The 14,931-nt window shown below is 38.9% G+C and overlaps 1 protein-coding gene across 1 annotated transcript in view; it reads right to left on the bottom strand.

Annotated features, from left to right (window-relative positions):
* LOC100555258 (multiple epidermal growth factor-like domains protein 6) overlaps nucleotides 1-14,931 on the bottom strand; it is a 264,856-nt gene that overhangs the window by 142,132 nt on the left and 107,793 nt on the right. The window contains 1 exon segment of the mRNA XM_062976742.1: nucleotides 2,592-2,714. Coding sequence (XP_062832812.1) covers nucleotides 2,592-2,714 — 123 coding nt within the window.

Raw genomic sequence — 14,931 nt, 5'->3', positions numbered from 1 at the left:
TTCTTTCCAAGTTTTAGCTGAAGAATGAAAATAATTAGTTGATTGTGTTTATCTGGTAGAAATAATCTCTGGATCCAAATCATTCTATTGCTTTGCAGAAATCAATGCTTTTGCATCATTTAGGTGAGAACAAACCTCTTTGTTACACCAACTACCAAATTATAAATATATGTATCTTAAGACTTATTGCTGCATATGCATGTATTTGACTAAGTTTTTGCGGGATCGCCACTTGTGTGTATGTGTGTTAAGGGAAAAACACCTGGTCAATCACATTTCATAGTTGGGTAATTAGAACAATCAAGGATAACAAGCTTGAGCCACTCCCTGAATGGGGTATAACTTGGGGAATGTTTGTAATGCTTTTTGGGACTTACTGAATCACTTGCTTCAGAACTTACTCAGAGTAAGTTCCTGGCTGAGAGCTTACTATGCTTGTCTCCTTGCACCATTGAAGAAGAAACCTCCAAAGAAGATGCATGAATTTAATGCAAATAATTTTATGTGAGTTTGTTGCTCCAGATGGACTGAATTATTTTGAAGCTGGAAGTTTTGTGTTTTTGAAGCTGCTTATTTAATTTTCTCCTTGACTCTGCTACTTAAGAGTATACTTTGATTTTTCCATTTTCTTGGCTTGTATTAGCTCATTGTGGATGTACAAAAGGGCTGGATAAGTCTGGACAGGTCTGCACGCAGTTTGTTGTTCCACAAACCCGTAACAAGACTTACACACAAAGTTTGAGTCCTGGCTTAGTTATGGTCATTGTAAATTCGTTAATATTGATGAGACAAGTATTCACAACTAACTTATGTTTTCCTAATGTGACTTAATTTACAAGTGGATTGATTCAAATCTGGCTAAGAACTAATGTAGGCTTGATCCAGCATCTAGGACCTGGTGGCCAGATAGGGACTCCCTAAATTACCATGGAAGTGGTAGGAAGCCCCTACTGCCCAGCCACACCGAACATGATTCGGTGCCACTGGACAGTCACCCTAGGGATCCCTGTTCCCCATCTTACGGCTTTCCCTGTCCGTGACATGCCACCTGATCTTTGGAACTTTGTTGTCAGCCAGAGTTCTGCTTTGTGAGGCAAGCTGAGGGAGGGAGGGAGGAGGAGGAGGAGGAGGAGGGGGAAAGCCCACTCAGCTGTGGCTGACATCAGCCAGAAAGCCTGAGAATAAGGATGATATGTGCCATGGCTGGGGACAGAGGCAACATGGAGGGACAACAGAGGACACGACCCCGTATCCCTGGAGCCCGCATCCCTCGACCACACAAGTCTGGGGAATGTGGGGTGGCAGAAAAGACAGCTGCAGTTGGTCTGCCTTCACCCTTCTATACTCAACTTAAACTGGGCAAGAATGCATTAAGGTGACCTTGCCTTGGATTAAGCTGAAGGAGCCTCATATAGCTACTGAAGTGCTGATCCAAGTACAAATCGATCTTAGTGTTCTATGTAGATGCGCTCTACTTTTGGATCCTAAAATGTTTTATTTGTTTCTGAAATAACATAATAGACCAAAGAAGCCCATATGACTTTCCGTTTGCATACTCACTTATTCTGTCCCCTCAAAAATCTCAAAAAGAGGAGCTCTTATTTCGCTGCACTGCTTAAAACTTCATCATTGTAGACCTTTCCTGTTCCCTGACACACACACACACACACACACTTCAGGGAAAACAGCAGCAGTGCCTCCTCTCCAGTTTTCTAGCCCTTTAAAATATTTTCTATCAATTATTTGTATAGATAGATCCCTTCTCCCCGTTCCCCAATCTTCTTGTTTAGAATTTCAATTTGAAAGTAGCCAGTAAATTGTGGGTGCTAAACAAAAAAAGTTGTAGATTTTGATGTCTATCATAATTTATTTATTATTTTATTGACAGTATTTATACCCTGCCCTTCTCACCCTGAAGGGGACTCAGAGAGGCTTTACAGAACACATATAGGGCAAACATTCAATGTCTATTATACAATTAACAAGGATAGACAACACAGAACAGGTAAAGGCATTTTTCACATCTTATTTCCAGCATCTTTTGGAGGCTGTGCTTGACTCTGGCTCCATCTTCCATGTCGAGGAGCTCCTCTCGATCAATGTCTTTAGGATACCTTTTTTTTTATAACCTCCCCACTAAAAAGCGGAACCTATTTTATCTACTCACATTTCTGCTTTTGACCCTGCTAGGTAGACAGGTGGGCTAGAGCTAATGGCAGGTACTCATCCCCAACACGTGCTTGAACCACTGACTTCTAATCAGTAGGATCTTTTTGCAGCACAGTGGTTTAGCCTGCTGTGCTAAGTTCAGCTCCTTATGGCCTGAGAGGTTATGATGAGGTATAAAATTGACAAATAATACAGAACAATCCCTATATTTAGACATTTGGTGTCAACACTGAGGAATCCATTCAAACTAACTATATCCACAGTCTAAAGTGTCATTCATTCCAGCTGTTGCTTTGCCAACCAGATGCACATTTATATCCTGAAGTCAAGTATGATTTCTGAAAGCAAAGCCTTCCTCCCACTCTCTGTTCAACATATTACCATGCAACTGATCAATCAAAAGTATCTACAAAGATTGTTACCTTCACATGATCTCCGGTCTTCCCCCAGTTTTTGGCCAACTGGACATTTACAGTAGAAACTGCCAATAGTATTGCAGCATTGGCCCTGACAGCCTCCATTTTCAGTGCTGCATTCATTGACATCTGCAAAAACAATATTTTTTATTGAAGAACAAATGCCAAATATATAAATTATACAATATTAACATCTTGTGTGTGTGTGTGTGTATACAGCATTTCATCCTGTCTGTCAAAATAAATACTCTCATAAAGGCTAACTATTCTAAACATTCACTCTTTGCACCTTCACAATACTCCCATTTTAGCCTGAAAGGCAGCCCTTTCTTGTCCAAATCATCTGGATGAATGGCCAGCTGGACGTTTGCAATAGCTGCCAATGGTATTGCTGGCTTGGACCTTGGTTTGCCCTGTCCTTATCCAGCAATGCATATCACAGCAGCACTAAACTCCTCTGCTTCTTGCGGATCAATGTAATTCAGGAGGTTCTGAACTGATCAAACCAGCTTTGCTTAATCAGCTTCCTGTCTTGTTATCTTTGAGAATTACCAAAAAAGGGTTTTCAGCTGCTGAAACACCACAATATATAGCAATATATAACAATTTCCAAATCTTTCATACAAAATATCCTGCCTGTAATGATAGGGCTGGCCCTGGTTCATGAAAGAAACTATCATATTCAAAATGGTAGATTAGATGCCTATTTGTGGAGGTCTATCAAGAATGATGACAACATGCCCGAATGTTCTCTTTGGAAACTACACAGGGAGAAGAGATTACTCAAAATACTCACTTCCAAAACAGCACAGTATGTGACTGATATTTTGTGATCTGACTCTCAAGTAAAGGTTAGGGTTTTAATTCAAATTGTGGTCATTAAACAAGTCTTTAAATATTCTCTGAGGAGTTTTAAGACCTCCTTTAAATCAGTTTCCCTTCCATTTCTCGAGTTAATGAAATCCCTAATTATTTTGACACCAATTGCTGGTTTGCAGTTTTACAAAGTCTATGTGTTCCTTAGGAGGGCAATCCTAAGCCTTTGGTGAGCATCTTACTAATATTTAGTCAATTCTGCCTAACTATAGGAGGAAAGTGGAAGAAAATTAGAAACTGATTTATTTTACAAATAAGGACTAAGCAAGATAATTTACTTCCTGAGAAAAGATGCAATCCTGTATGCTTTTACCTGGAATCAAGCTCTGCTGAACTCAGTGGAATTTAGTTTTGAACAGATATGTACAGAATATTGTATGTATGCCCAGATGTTTCAAGAGCAAGAATTAAAAGGCAAATAAATGTTATGAAAAAGTCGACAACTACAGGCATAATCTGTAAAGAACAAATGGGTTCCAGATGATAAGGCCAGACAATATAGTTTCATACTATACACTCAAGTAAACCTGGGTTCATACAATTTTCACATTCCAGCTGACAAAGCCGATAAACTAAAATCAATACATTACATTTTCAGCCCACAAAAGTGCAAAATCATATAACCTTGAGGCCACTCTTTCTCCTAGAAGAAAATACTGCTTTATTGCACTGACATATTTTGATAGAAAAGGGCAGGTTACAGAAATAATTGTATGGCTGTTTATTAGAAGTCTCGCCACTCTAAGGATTTCTATCTTCTCATTAAGAATTCTGTGATATGTTGTTAACTTGGTCTCTGTTTCAGCGACCACACTCATAGGGCTAACTTGTTCCATGAACCATAATAAGCTGACTTTGGTGAATGTCATAGCTCACTGGGCCTGCAATAAACTACTGGGGTGGAATAACCTCTTCTAAAGCATTAGGATTCTCAGTGTAACAACCCATAAACAAGGTGCCAATCAGTTCAAGTGGTGCCTATTGGCTACTCTAGCATCGTTGCAACACACAATAATAACAATAATAGTTTTGAGCCTCTGAGGATGCCTGCCATAGATGTGGGCAAAACGTCAAGAGAGAATGCTTCTGGAATATGGCCATACAGCCTGGAAAACTTACAGCAACCCAATAATGGTTTTATTTCTTACCCGCCTCGCATCGTAGCTCGAGGTGGGTTACAACATTGCTAAAAACACACAATCAACTAAAAACAGTCTATAAAATACACACATTAAAACACATTTCTACAAAATACATATTAAAATGCACAGAAGAAATATCAAACATAAGATGCTAGTTTAAAATTTGTGATTGAAACTGACTTGGTAGGCCCGATACAGTAGCAGATTGAACAAGAGACTGGAGTCCATAACTATTATGTGAATGGTTTAGTCCAACAAAGAAGAAATCACACGATAACTCATTATTCATATTCATTTCAATGTCCCCTTGCAAACTGAAAAAATGATTAAGCTCGAAAGGGTACATTCATGGGCTTTGCGATCAATGAAATAAATGTTTCAAACCTGATTACAAAATGAGGGTGCACTGGCTTTTTGTTTCTAAAGTGTTTCTAAAGTATTGTTAGTGAAAATTTTGTTACTATAATGAGAGTAACAAAATTTCACTACCTTTTCTGTATAGTAATTGTGCAAGTGGGGAAACTTCAGGGGCTCCTTTCTCCCTCAGTTTTACAGCTATTGGGGTGAAACTTGCTACAATGGTAGAACACATGTACCACTGCTAGCCCATCAAGTTTCAGAACATTTCACTCATCCACTGTGTTTTGAGGATTTTTCAAAGTTTTTCTAAATAACATTTTTTTAAAAAAAAACCTACAAAAGCTCTGTCTTTGAATTGTCTATACAATGACACAAGATAACAGGGGGCCATTCATATTCATATATTTACTGATTTTAAGGATTTTTAAAAAAGGTTTTGAGATAACAATTGTTTTTTTAAAGCCACAACAGATGTCTCATTGATTGTCTCTCATACTAATCAATAGAACTTCCATTTAGAGATTTCTTTCCATCCCAGCACAGAGATTTACTTACTAGAAGTATCCGTCAGTCTCCCTCTTTGCAGATTCAACAAATACAGTCATTAATTAATCAGCCCCAGAGGGTTTTTAATAATCTATCCTGTATTTATCACGGTCTTACCATTTATGTGTTTTAAATGTAATTTTTTATCCTATATTGTTGTTTTAATTGATATATTATATTACTGTTTTATCTTTTTTATATTGTGATTTGTACTATGTTATTTATATTTTGTCCTTATGTTGTTTGCGCCGTTGCCCCATGTAAGCTGCCCCGAGTCCCCGTGGGGAGATGGTGGCGGGGTATAAATTAAGTTTTATTTATTATTATTAATTTATTGGAACTCTGGCTGGCTGCTGCTACGGAGGGACATACCTCTTCCCTATCCTGATTGGGACTTTCTGATGCTGATCCATTCTGGGAAATGTAGTTTAGGGCAGGGCCTTTTGCATTCTCTGGCATAGGGCTTCTTGCCTTCCCAAACTACATTTCCCAGAATTATGTGCTTTCTCAGTCTCTTTCCCAACTCTGCTTTCTCCCTACTTCTTCCCTTTCTTAATGGTGAGAGGCCATGAATTTATGCTTTTTTGGCTTTGCTTTGCTTGCTTGCACTGAAAATAAAACTGAATTTGAGAGGCTTCCAAAGTTTACAAAATTCAAACAAAAAAGTATTTGGTAAGTTTTTATTTTTAAGTAATTGTAAGCAGTAGATTACAATTAAATGCAGAAAACCAAAAAGGAGCCTGCCTGCCCCCCCTCCCCATCTTCCTCCCACCAGGAGGCTGCGAGAAGGAACTTAATGGCAGTCAGGTAAGTTTTCTTTAATTTTAGAGGTACTTTTGGGGGCTTTGGGGTGGTTGCATGCCATTCCGATTGCAAGCAGGATGGCATGCAGCCACCCCTCAGGAATGCCCAGGTTTTCAGGGTGCAGTGGGAACAGAAATGTGGGCCAAAATGGGTTTTAAAAGCTTGCTTTGACACACATTTCTGGCCTATCTGGAAGTGCCCAAAGTTTTGCAGTTGCAGATCCCTCTGTTTTTTGGATCTAGAGTGAAATTGTATCAGGAACACAACTGTTAATATACAGTGTTATGAGTTTTGACAGTTTTTTAAAAACAACACTGCAATGTTTTCATGCTAGATATTAAAGGTAATGTGTAGATCAGCATAGTTTTCAACTTATGTCAGTAAGAACCATTTTATGGCTTTCATATCAAGGAAAGCAACCACTGCAATACTTTCCCCCTTTTAGAATCTATACATAAGATGACACAGAATCAACCACTTCTTTTCTGAAATCTTGCTCTATAAAAAACATTTTCCTCCTTAAAATAGCAAAAATCATAGCTGATTACAATCAGTGTGCAAGCCTTTCATATTGAAGAGGAATGTCTTAGTATGCAATTACTCTTCGCAGTTGGATTCAAATTTATTTTATATTATTAATGGAATTCTAAAACAGCTGACATTTCCCAAATAAGTTCATGAAGATAAGATTTGGGTGATGTGGACTGGTATGGTCTGGTAGTACAGCACCAGGTAAGAAGGTTCTGGGGCAGTCATTGAGTAAATTCTATTTCACATCACATTAGTAATTCCCAGCAGACTAGGAAGGGAATCCTGCCACACCTTCATTGGGAGATATATGTGATGGGTACCAGTGTCAGGAAAAGAGAAGCACAATAGCAGGCATCTTTCCAGTTCAGGTCTTTTCTATTTGTGGTATCAAATGTATGGGACAGCCTCCATGAAGAGAAGAGCCAACTTCTATCACTGGCCTCTTCAAAATGCCAAAAACAGAGCTGTTTCAGAAGACATTTAGATTCTCTTTTGAAGACTAATTGAAAAGCTATTTTCAACGCTGTATCTCTTTGTTTGGGTGAGAACCTGCATCACAGAATCACAGTGTTAATGCTTAACTTGTGGAACCACATCTTCTTCTCTCCCTTCTCTGGGACTCAAATTCAGGACTCCCACCAATCCATGACCAATTCAGGATTCACTTTATCGCCAATTGTTATGCAATCCTATTACTAGACACAGAACACCAACATCATCTGCCAAGATCTCCAGATGGCCTTTGGACATTTCAGTGGATGATCAATGGCATCATCCACTGAGACCTCTGAAGGTCATTTGCATTTGGTTACAGGGATACCCTTCTCTCCACTGGCCATGGAGAGGGGGGATTGCAGTAGCTAAATGGTAAGTCCTTGGGAGATTTAGATCATACACAAGGTAGTCAGAATTCAAACCTGTGCAAGGGGTCGTGGTAGCACAGTGGACTGAAAGTAACAGATAATATGAGCTATTATATTCCCATTGCAAGAAGGTCTTTGAAAACAGAGCAGATTTCACCATTTAGGATTTATTCTGAGGAAAATTAATACCTGGAAGTTTTACTCAGAAAACAGCATTCACTACACGGGATTTTATAGTAACAGAAGCGACTTTGTGAACATGCTGCAAGTTGCTTCTGGTGTGAGAGAATTGGCTGTCTACAGAGATGATGCCCAGGTGATTCTGGAATGTGTTAGCTGGGAGGCTTCTCTAATGTCCCTACAAGTTAGAGCTGACAGACAGGAGCTCACCCCATCTCACAGATTCGAACCAGCAACCCAACCTTCAGGTCAGCAGTTCAGTCAGCACAAGGGTTTAATCCATTGTGCCACCGCAATCAAGAATGCATCGACCTTCCCTCTCAGATGGAAGCCATAAATCTTCACTGGTTGAATTGCATTTTGAATTTGATAGTTCTATATGGATTCAAATTGGATTCAAATACTCAATGGATTCAAATTGTTGTGTATATAAGGAACTTCATATTTGGTTACCCTTCTACTTTCTCACTGTGTAGCCTTATCAAACTAATTTTCACCAAGGGCACATCAGCCTTATGGTTGCCTTCAAAGGGCCAGTTGTAGTTTTCAGACTGTATAAATATGACTATTTTACCCAGGCACTGAAAGCCTTACAGGCCACATAAAACGACTGGACTTGTTGGCTACATTTGATGTGATCCATACTAAATACTTTCATAGCTGCTTTCAGAATGTTGGGATAAGATAAGTGGTCTCTTCCAGCTCTATTATTTTACAATAGAAACTACCCACAACCCAGCAAGAATATCAAAAAGACTGTCGTCCCACGCAGCTGACCCCTTACATAATACCGTGAAGTCTGCAATTTTGCCTATAGCTGATGAACATTCCTACCTCTGAAAGAGACCCCACAGTACCTCTTATATCAGAAGCAAGAGGGAAGCCTGCAGCTTGCTGTCTGAATTTCCTGATTAAGTAGCAGATGGCACAAAGAAGAAAAACAGTGTGCTAGATTATAAAATTGGGCACCCTGCCAACTTCCTCCCTCACTCTCAGCAAGATTCCTTAACATTCTTTCACCCCAATATTCATTACAGGCAGAAAAGGAGGGGGAGCCAATACAGAATACTAAATGGAGCTCTCCTGTTAAAAACAAGGTTAGTCTACTGGATCCAGGGAATAAATATAAAATGCAAAGGGTAGATTTGAAACTATTATATTTAAAGATTGTTTGCTTATTGAGAAATGTAACAGTCTTATAGAAATACAACATGAATTTGATGTTGTTTGCCTTCCAATAATTTATGGAGCCCCTAAGGGAGTTCCTCTGAGGCTGAGTGAGTGTGACTTGCTCAAGGTTACCCAAAGGGTTTACTCATACATATTTGAGAGGTGATTCAAACTCTGGTCTCCCATGCCCTACTCCAAACTGCAAAGAATTGTATATTTCAGTGTCATAACCCAACATTCAAAACACTTGCTGGTTCTTTGCTATTAAGTAAAATGATCAGCGTCTTGTAGAATGTGAAGGCTCATTGTGAGTTAGTCTAGGCTTTCTGCATGGATTCTCTGTTATACTTAACAACAACAAACAACAATAACAACAACAACAGCTTTATCCTGCTTGTATCCCGCTTCCATCACTCTGAAGGGACTCGGGGCTACTCACATGGGGACAAGCCCAACAACACAAGTTAAAACACAGAACAATCAATTAAAACATTATAATTACATAAAACAATAAAACACACCAATAGAATTAAAACCAGGACAATAATAATAACTAAACATTCAGAGAGTATATATTTTGGTCGTATACTTGACCAAAAAACAAATTAGGGTGAACTTTGTTGCCATCACCTTTGACTGCTACCATTTTTGGCTGAATATTTAGGTTGGCAAAAGGTCTAGTTTGATGTTGTTGTTTGTTGAAAATTTAAATATCAGAGTGAATTTCCCTTCCTGCTTCACTGGATGATGTGGAACAGAGTAATCCAAAGAAATCCAAAGGCTACTCTATATTTCAGTATCACACTGTTCACTATCTCTATCAGACACCAGTGAACAACTTAACACAATTAGAAAAATGAAGGTCAAGATCTGTGAAATTATCTGGCATGGTATAAAATGAAACAGAGAATTAGATGTGCTGATGTACTCACTCTACCCACCAAATTGGATAAGATCTTAATTGTTAAGCCATAGGAAGATATATTAGCCACAAGTTGTTTTTTCTTGTGGAGTTGGTGCTGTGTCTTCATGCTGTTTCTGATTTAAGGTGATCCTATCACAGGGTTTTCTTGGCAAGGCTTCTTCTCAGGAGGTTTGCCATTGTCTTCCTTTGAGGTCGAGAACGTGTGACATGCCTAAGGTTACCCAGTGGGTTTCTGTGGCTGAAAGGGGATTCTGACACTAGCCCCCCAGTGTCTTACACTCAAACCACTACATCACACTTGATCTCAAATACGATTAACTTTTGAGAAAAAATATTTAGGAACATACTGCACACAAGTTCATACCACCTAGACAGTCTTCCTTTCTTTGCCAGTTCTGTAAGCCTTTTCAATGTCCAATATAGTCGTCTTTTTAAAAAACTATTCCTCCCCCCCCCTCTCAAGTTGGTCCCCCTCTCTCCCCAATGGAGAGGAATTCCATTATTATTCCAACCGGAGATTAAAAAGAACATATTCTTGCCCTGATCTCCCAATTGGGAAGTTGAAGAAATAAGTTTTGTCACCAGTCAGTGATGGGTGATAACACAGTTCATCCACCTAATCATTTATATCGAGCCTTTCTCCCACCAATGGGATTCAAGATAACTTAAAACGTAATTAGCAACAATAAAGATTAAAAGCATCAATAGAAGATGTATATATAAAAGTTATTTGAAGGACAAAAAGTTTATCACTTTAAAACACAGAAACTCATTTAAAAAACTACACAAAACCATAAAACTCATAATATATGATCGGAACTCCATCCTAGTCAGTTTCTAAAACTTGAATGCATAATACATTTTGATTTGTTGGTAGAAGAAGGGGGGTTATCTTCGTCCCCCTGGGAGGGAATCCAAAGTGTAAAAATAGTTACCAACAAGCCTGAGAAGGTGGAGGAACAGACAGAAGGGCCTCCTTTGATTAACTTTAAGGTAAAGGTAAACAATTTCCCCTGACATTAAGTCTAGTCGTGTCCGACTCTGGGGGTTGGTTTTCATCTTCATTTCTAAGCTGAAGAGCCAGCGTTGTCTATAGACGCCTCCAAGGTCATGTGGCTGGCATGACTGCATGGAATGCTGTTACCTTCCCACCGGAGTGGTACCTATTGATCTACATTGGCATGTTTTCGAACTGTAAGGTTTTGAACTGTCAGAAGCTGGGGCCAATAGCAAGAGCTCACTCCGCTCCCCAGATTCTAACTGCCGACCTTTCACTCAGCAAGTTCAGCAGCTCAGTGGTTTAATCTGCTGCACCACGGAGGGCGCATAAAGCAAGACAGGGTCATATTCTGAGATTCAAAGAAAGCTATTTAGTGTTTTATTTCAGAGCAAGGAACTGGACAAACCACCTCTGCATATTTTGTGCTGAAGAAAACACAGAGAATTCATTGGGTAACAATAATTCAACAGGCAACCTGAAGGTGCCAACACATTTTGAATTTCTAGTCAGATAATACTAATGTCTCACCCCTGGATTCCATAGGACATAGCCACATGAAAGGATCCCATGCGAGTTCTTACATGAGCAACCTGGCTTCATTGCTTCCTCCTCATTCACCCTTTATTCCTCCAAAATGGGAATGGGAGCAATTCCTTCCACTCACTTGGAGACCTTTCACACTTCTATGGCTGAACCACGTGGAATCCTGAGATTTGTTGTTTGGTAAGATATTATAGCTCTCCAGCTGAGAATTAAAAATACCATGAACCTATGAATGTCAAAGCAGTTCAAATTGATTCATATCCCTGTAAAAGTGTTGAGTGCAAAGGCTTCTGATGTCTGCAAAACCCACTGAAAGTGCATTTCTCCCCCACCATCTTCTATGTACAAGGATGAGAGCAACAACTCTCACTTCTTTGAAGTGATCCCTGAGAGCTCTTTACTGTCAGGATTTGTAAGTTACATGGCATTTCTTAAGTGATAACAGGATCAGTGCCCAGGCTTTACTACAGGTGTCATGGTAACTGAGATGTGGTGACTAGTGCTGAGACAGTTGTAATAATCCAGTGTTAGTTTAATGAGGGTAGATGAAGGTATGAGGATTGTTGGAGGATTGTAGAGTATTGCATATACTGTGTTTATACCATTGATGCAACTAAAGAGAAAACACTTCCTTTTGGAAAGAACAACTTTGTTTGCATGTTCTTGTTCCTGGAGAAGACCACTCAACTACCAGAAGCTTAACTGGAGCTAATAGAGTCCCTTCTACTCTAACAGGGAATTTTATGATTGCAGAGAACCCCTGACATTTACTTCCAACCCTTCCCTCCATGAAACCACATTCCTGGTTGAACTGCCCAATGCTTTGGGCAAGATCTCGCAACATGTTGTCTAAGGCAGTTTGAGCCACAGAGGTACAAGAATCCATCCCTACAACCCTTTTCAGCTCCCCGATCCAGTGATTGGAATTGTTACTGTGTGGACTGTAACTCACAGAACCTTTGCCACAACAATGGGCCAAAAGGGTAGTTTTAAAAACACATTTTCCAAGTTTTGAACAGAGGTGTGCTTATCCATCCATATGATTTCTTTGCTATGGTGCCAGCTAGAGTGGATGTAGTTTTGGAAGAAATCCCCAATAGCTTTAAATCAAGTAATTTTGCAGAAAAGGGAAGCAAAGAGCCCACACTGACACTTTGGACTGGGCTATTACACAACAAAAGCAATGGAACCACGCAAACATCTAACTATTTTTGAAGGGGATCACGTGCCCTCATTAGTTTACTTAACAAGATGTTTGAGAGCTCGTGGAGACAGAATGTCACAGTTTCCCAGGTTTTTCAATGGCAGCTCTTTCCCTGTCAAGGGCAAAAGAACACGTATAGAAAAGATAATTAGATCCTCATCTATTTAAAACTTAGAGACAGACTCCAGGGGAAGCTATTGTTCCCTGATATTTCAATCACCTAATTAGGTTTGGGAAGCTTCCTCATCAACCCCCAGCCAAAGGGGCACGACTGGAATCAAGCACACTTGAGCAAAATACTCCGGTCTAGTCACATCCGTGAAGGACAGATGGTACAAAAAAAGGACAGGAGGAGGCTAATAAAGTGTCATTTTCAAGGTATCCAAAAGGGAGAAGATCCTTTTCAAAGAAAATCTGCCAGCTGCATTTTTCCACAGCAAACAATGATTTCTTTCCTTTAGCTCAATGAATTGTGGGTTCATTTCCATTTTCAAGGTAATATTGTTGAGCTTTTTACAGAAAGGGGTAGAAAATCTATATATAAAAAGAATGTGTTTTCAGAGCTACCATAGAAATACCAGCCAGTACTCCTTCTACAACTTGAGAAAACTCCTAGGTTTTGAACAGCTGCCTTGTTGTTATATGCCTTCAAATTATTTCTGACTTATGTCAGTCCTAAGGTGAATCTATCCTGGGGTTTTCTTGGTTCAGAGTGGGTTTGCCTGCCTTTGAAAGAGTGTGACTTGCACAAGGTCAACCACTGCATCTCCATGGCTGAGCTGGGATTTCAATTCTAGTCTGCAGTTAGAATCCAACATTCAAACCACTACACAATGTTGACTTTTTATAACGTCTCCACAGCAGGTACAATTAAACAGGTAAAATTATTGCTATTACAGTTGTTGTTAAGGCTATAGCTTGCCTTCGTCTCCAGAATGAGACTCAATACTACTTACAATTTTTGAAAACTAGCAATACTAATAACATAACCTAAAAGTCCATCCAAAAACAATAAAAAGAATGCAAAAATGCATTCCACTTATTGAATTCTTCTTATAATACCAAGAAGTTGGGGAAAATGGAGAATATGTCTCCAACTAATTCCTTTGCTAATAAATCATTCCCAGACTTAATTCCCAGTTTCAAATACAACATTCCTTATGGAATACTTATTAGTATTATTTTTCTTATCTTTATTTATATCCTGCTTTTCTTCCCATGGGGACTCAAGGCAGCTAACATCCATCCACACTAAACAATTTAAAAAGAGCAATACAAAAGTTAAAAAAAATTACATGATAACAGTGTGTAAAAACAAAATTAAAATACAGCAAATACATTAAAATGGCCTTTATACTCTATTTAAATACATACATATTCCTATACATTTTTGGACAGCCTTTTGAAATATTTCAAAGGTAAAAAGCCAAACCATTGAGTAAGAAAAATGTATATACCCTTAGCAAAATACAAAATCCTTTAAAATCTCTACTACTTCTTTGTTAGGAACAATGAGTGGCATATGGATAGTTGTATGTTACTATTAAAACAAATACTGTTCAGTACAGAATTGCTATTTTATATGATAGATACAGCAGATGTCCTGATTTTGGATAGTAGGGAAAAAATCAACTCAAATCCATGAAAGTTGTATCCATAATTGTATGCAGTCTCACGTCTTCGCGCTTGTCAAATGTCAAAGGTGATCATAAGTGGAAATGAAAGGCCGCTTAATTTCCAAATTTAGCTCAGCTAACAAAGAACGGTTTGTGCTGAGGCCAAGAGGAGCCAATTGTGACACCAAGTTTTCACACTCCAGTGTGGATTTGACTTTGTGATGTGATGACTGTACAGCCATCTACTATTGACGTACAGCCACAGGAAATTCATTTACACCCTGTGACAAACAGATTTTTTGCTCCCTTGTTTTGCATTTTCCACAACAGTCAAATGTCATTGCTTTTTTACTCTCTGCCTTGCAGTGACATCAACATTTTATTGCCTGCACTATTTACAGAGGAAGAAATCTTATATTCAAGATGTTCACACAAATGCATGTGTATGAACTAAATAAGATAATCATAGGTTATATAGGTTGAATATCCCTTATCCAAAATACTTAATACCAGAAGTGTTTTGGATTTTGGATTTTTTCCCCAACTTTGGAATAATGAGATGTTTTGGAGATGGGGCCCAAATCTA

The sequence above is a fragment of the Anolis carolinensis genome, chromosome 3 (genome assembly GCF_035594765.1).
Source record: "Anolis carolinensis isolate JA03-04 chromosome 3, rAnoCar3.1.pri, whole genome shotgun sequence".
Taxonomy (NCBI): domain Eukaryota; kingdom Metazoa; phylum Chordata; class Lepidosauria; order Squamata; family Dactyloidae; genus Anolis; species Anolis carolinensis.
This window is presented reverse-complemented; position numbering and strand designations above follow the sequence as displayed.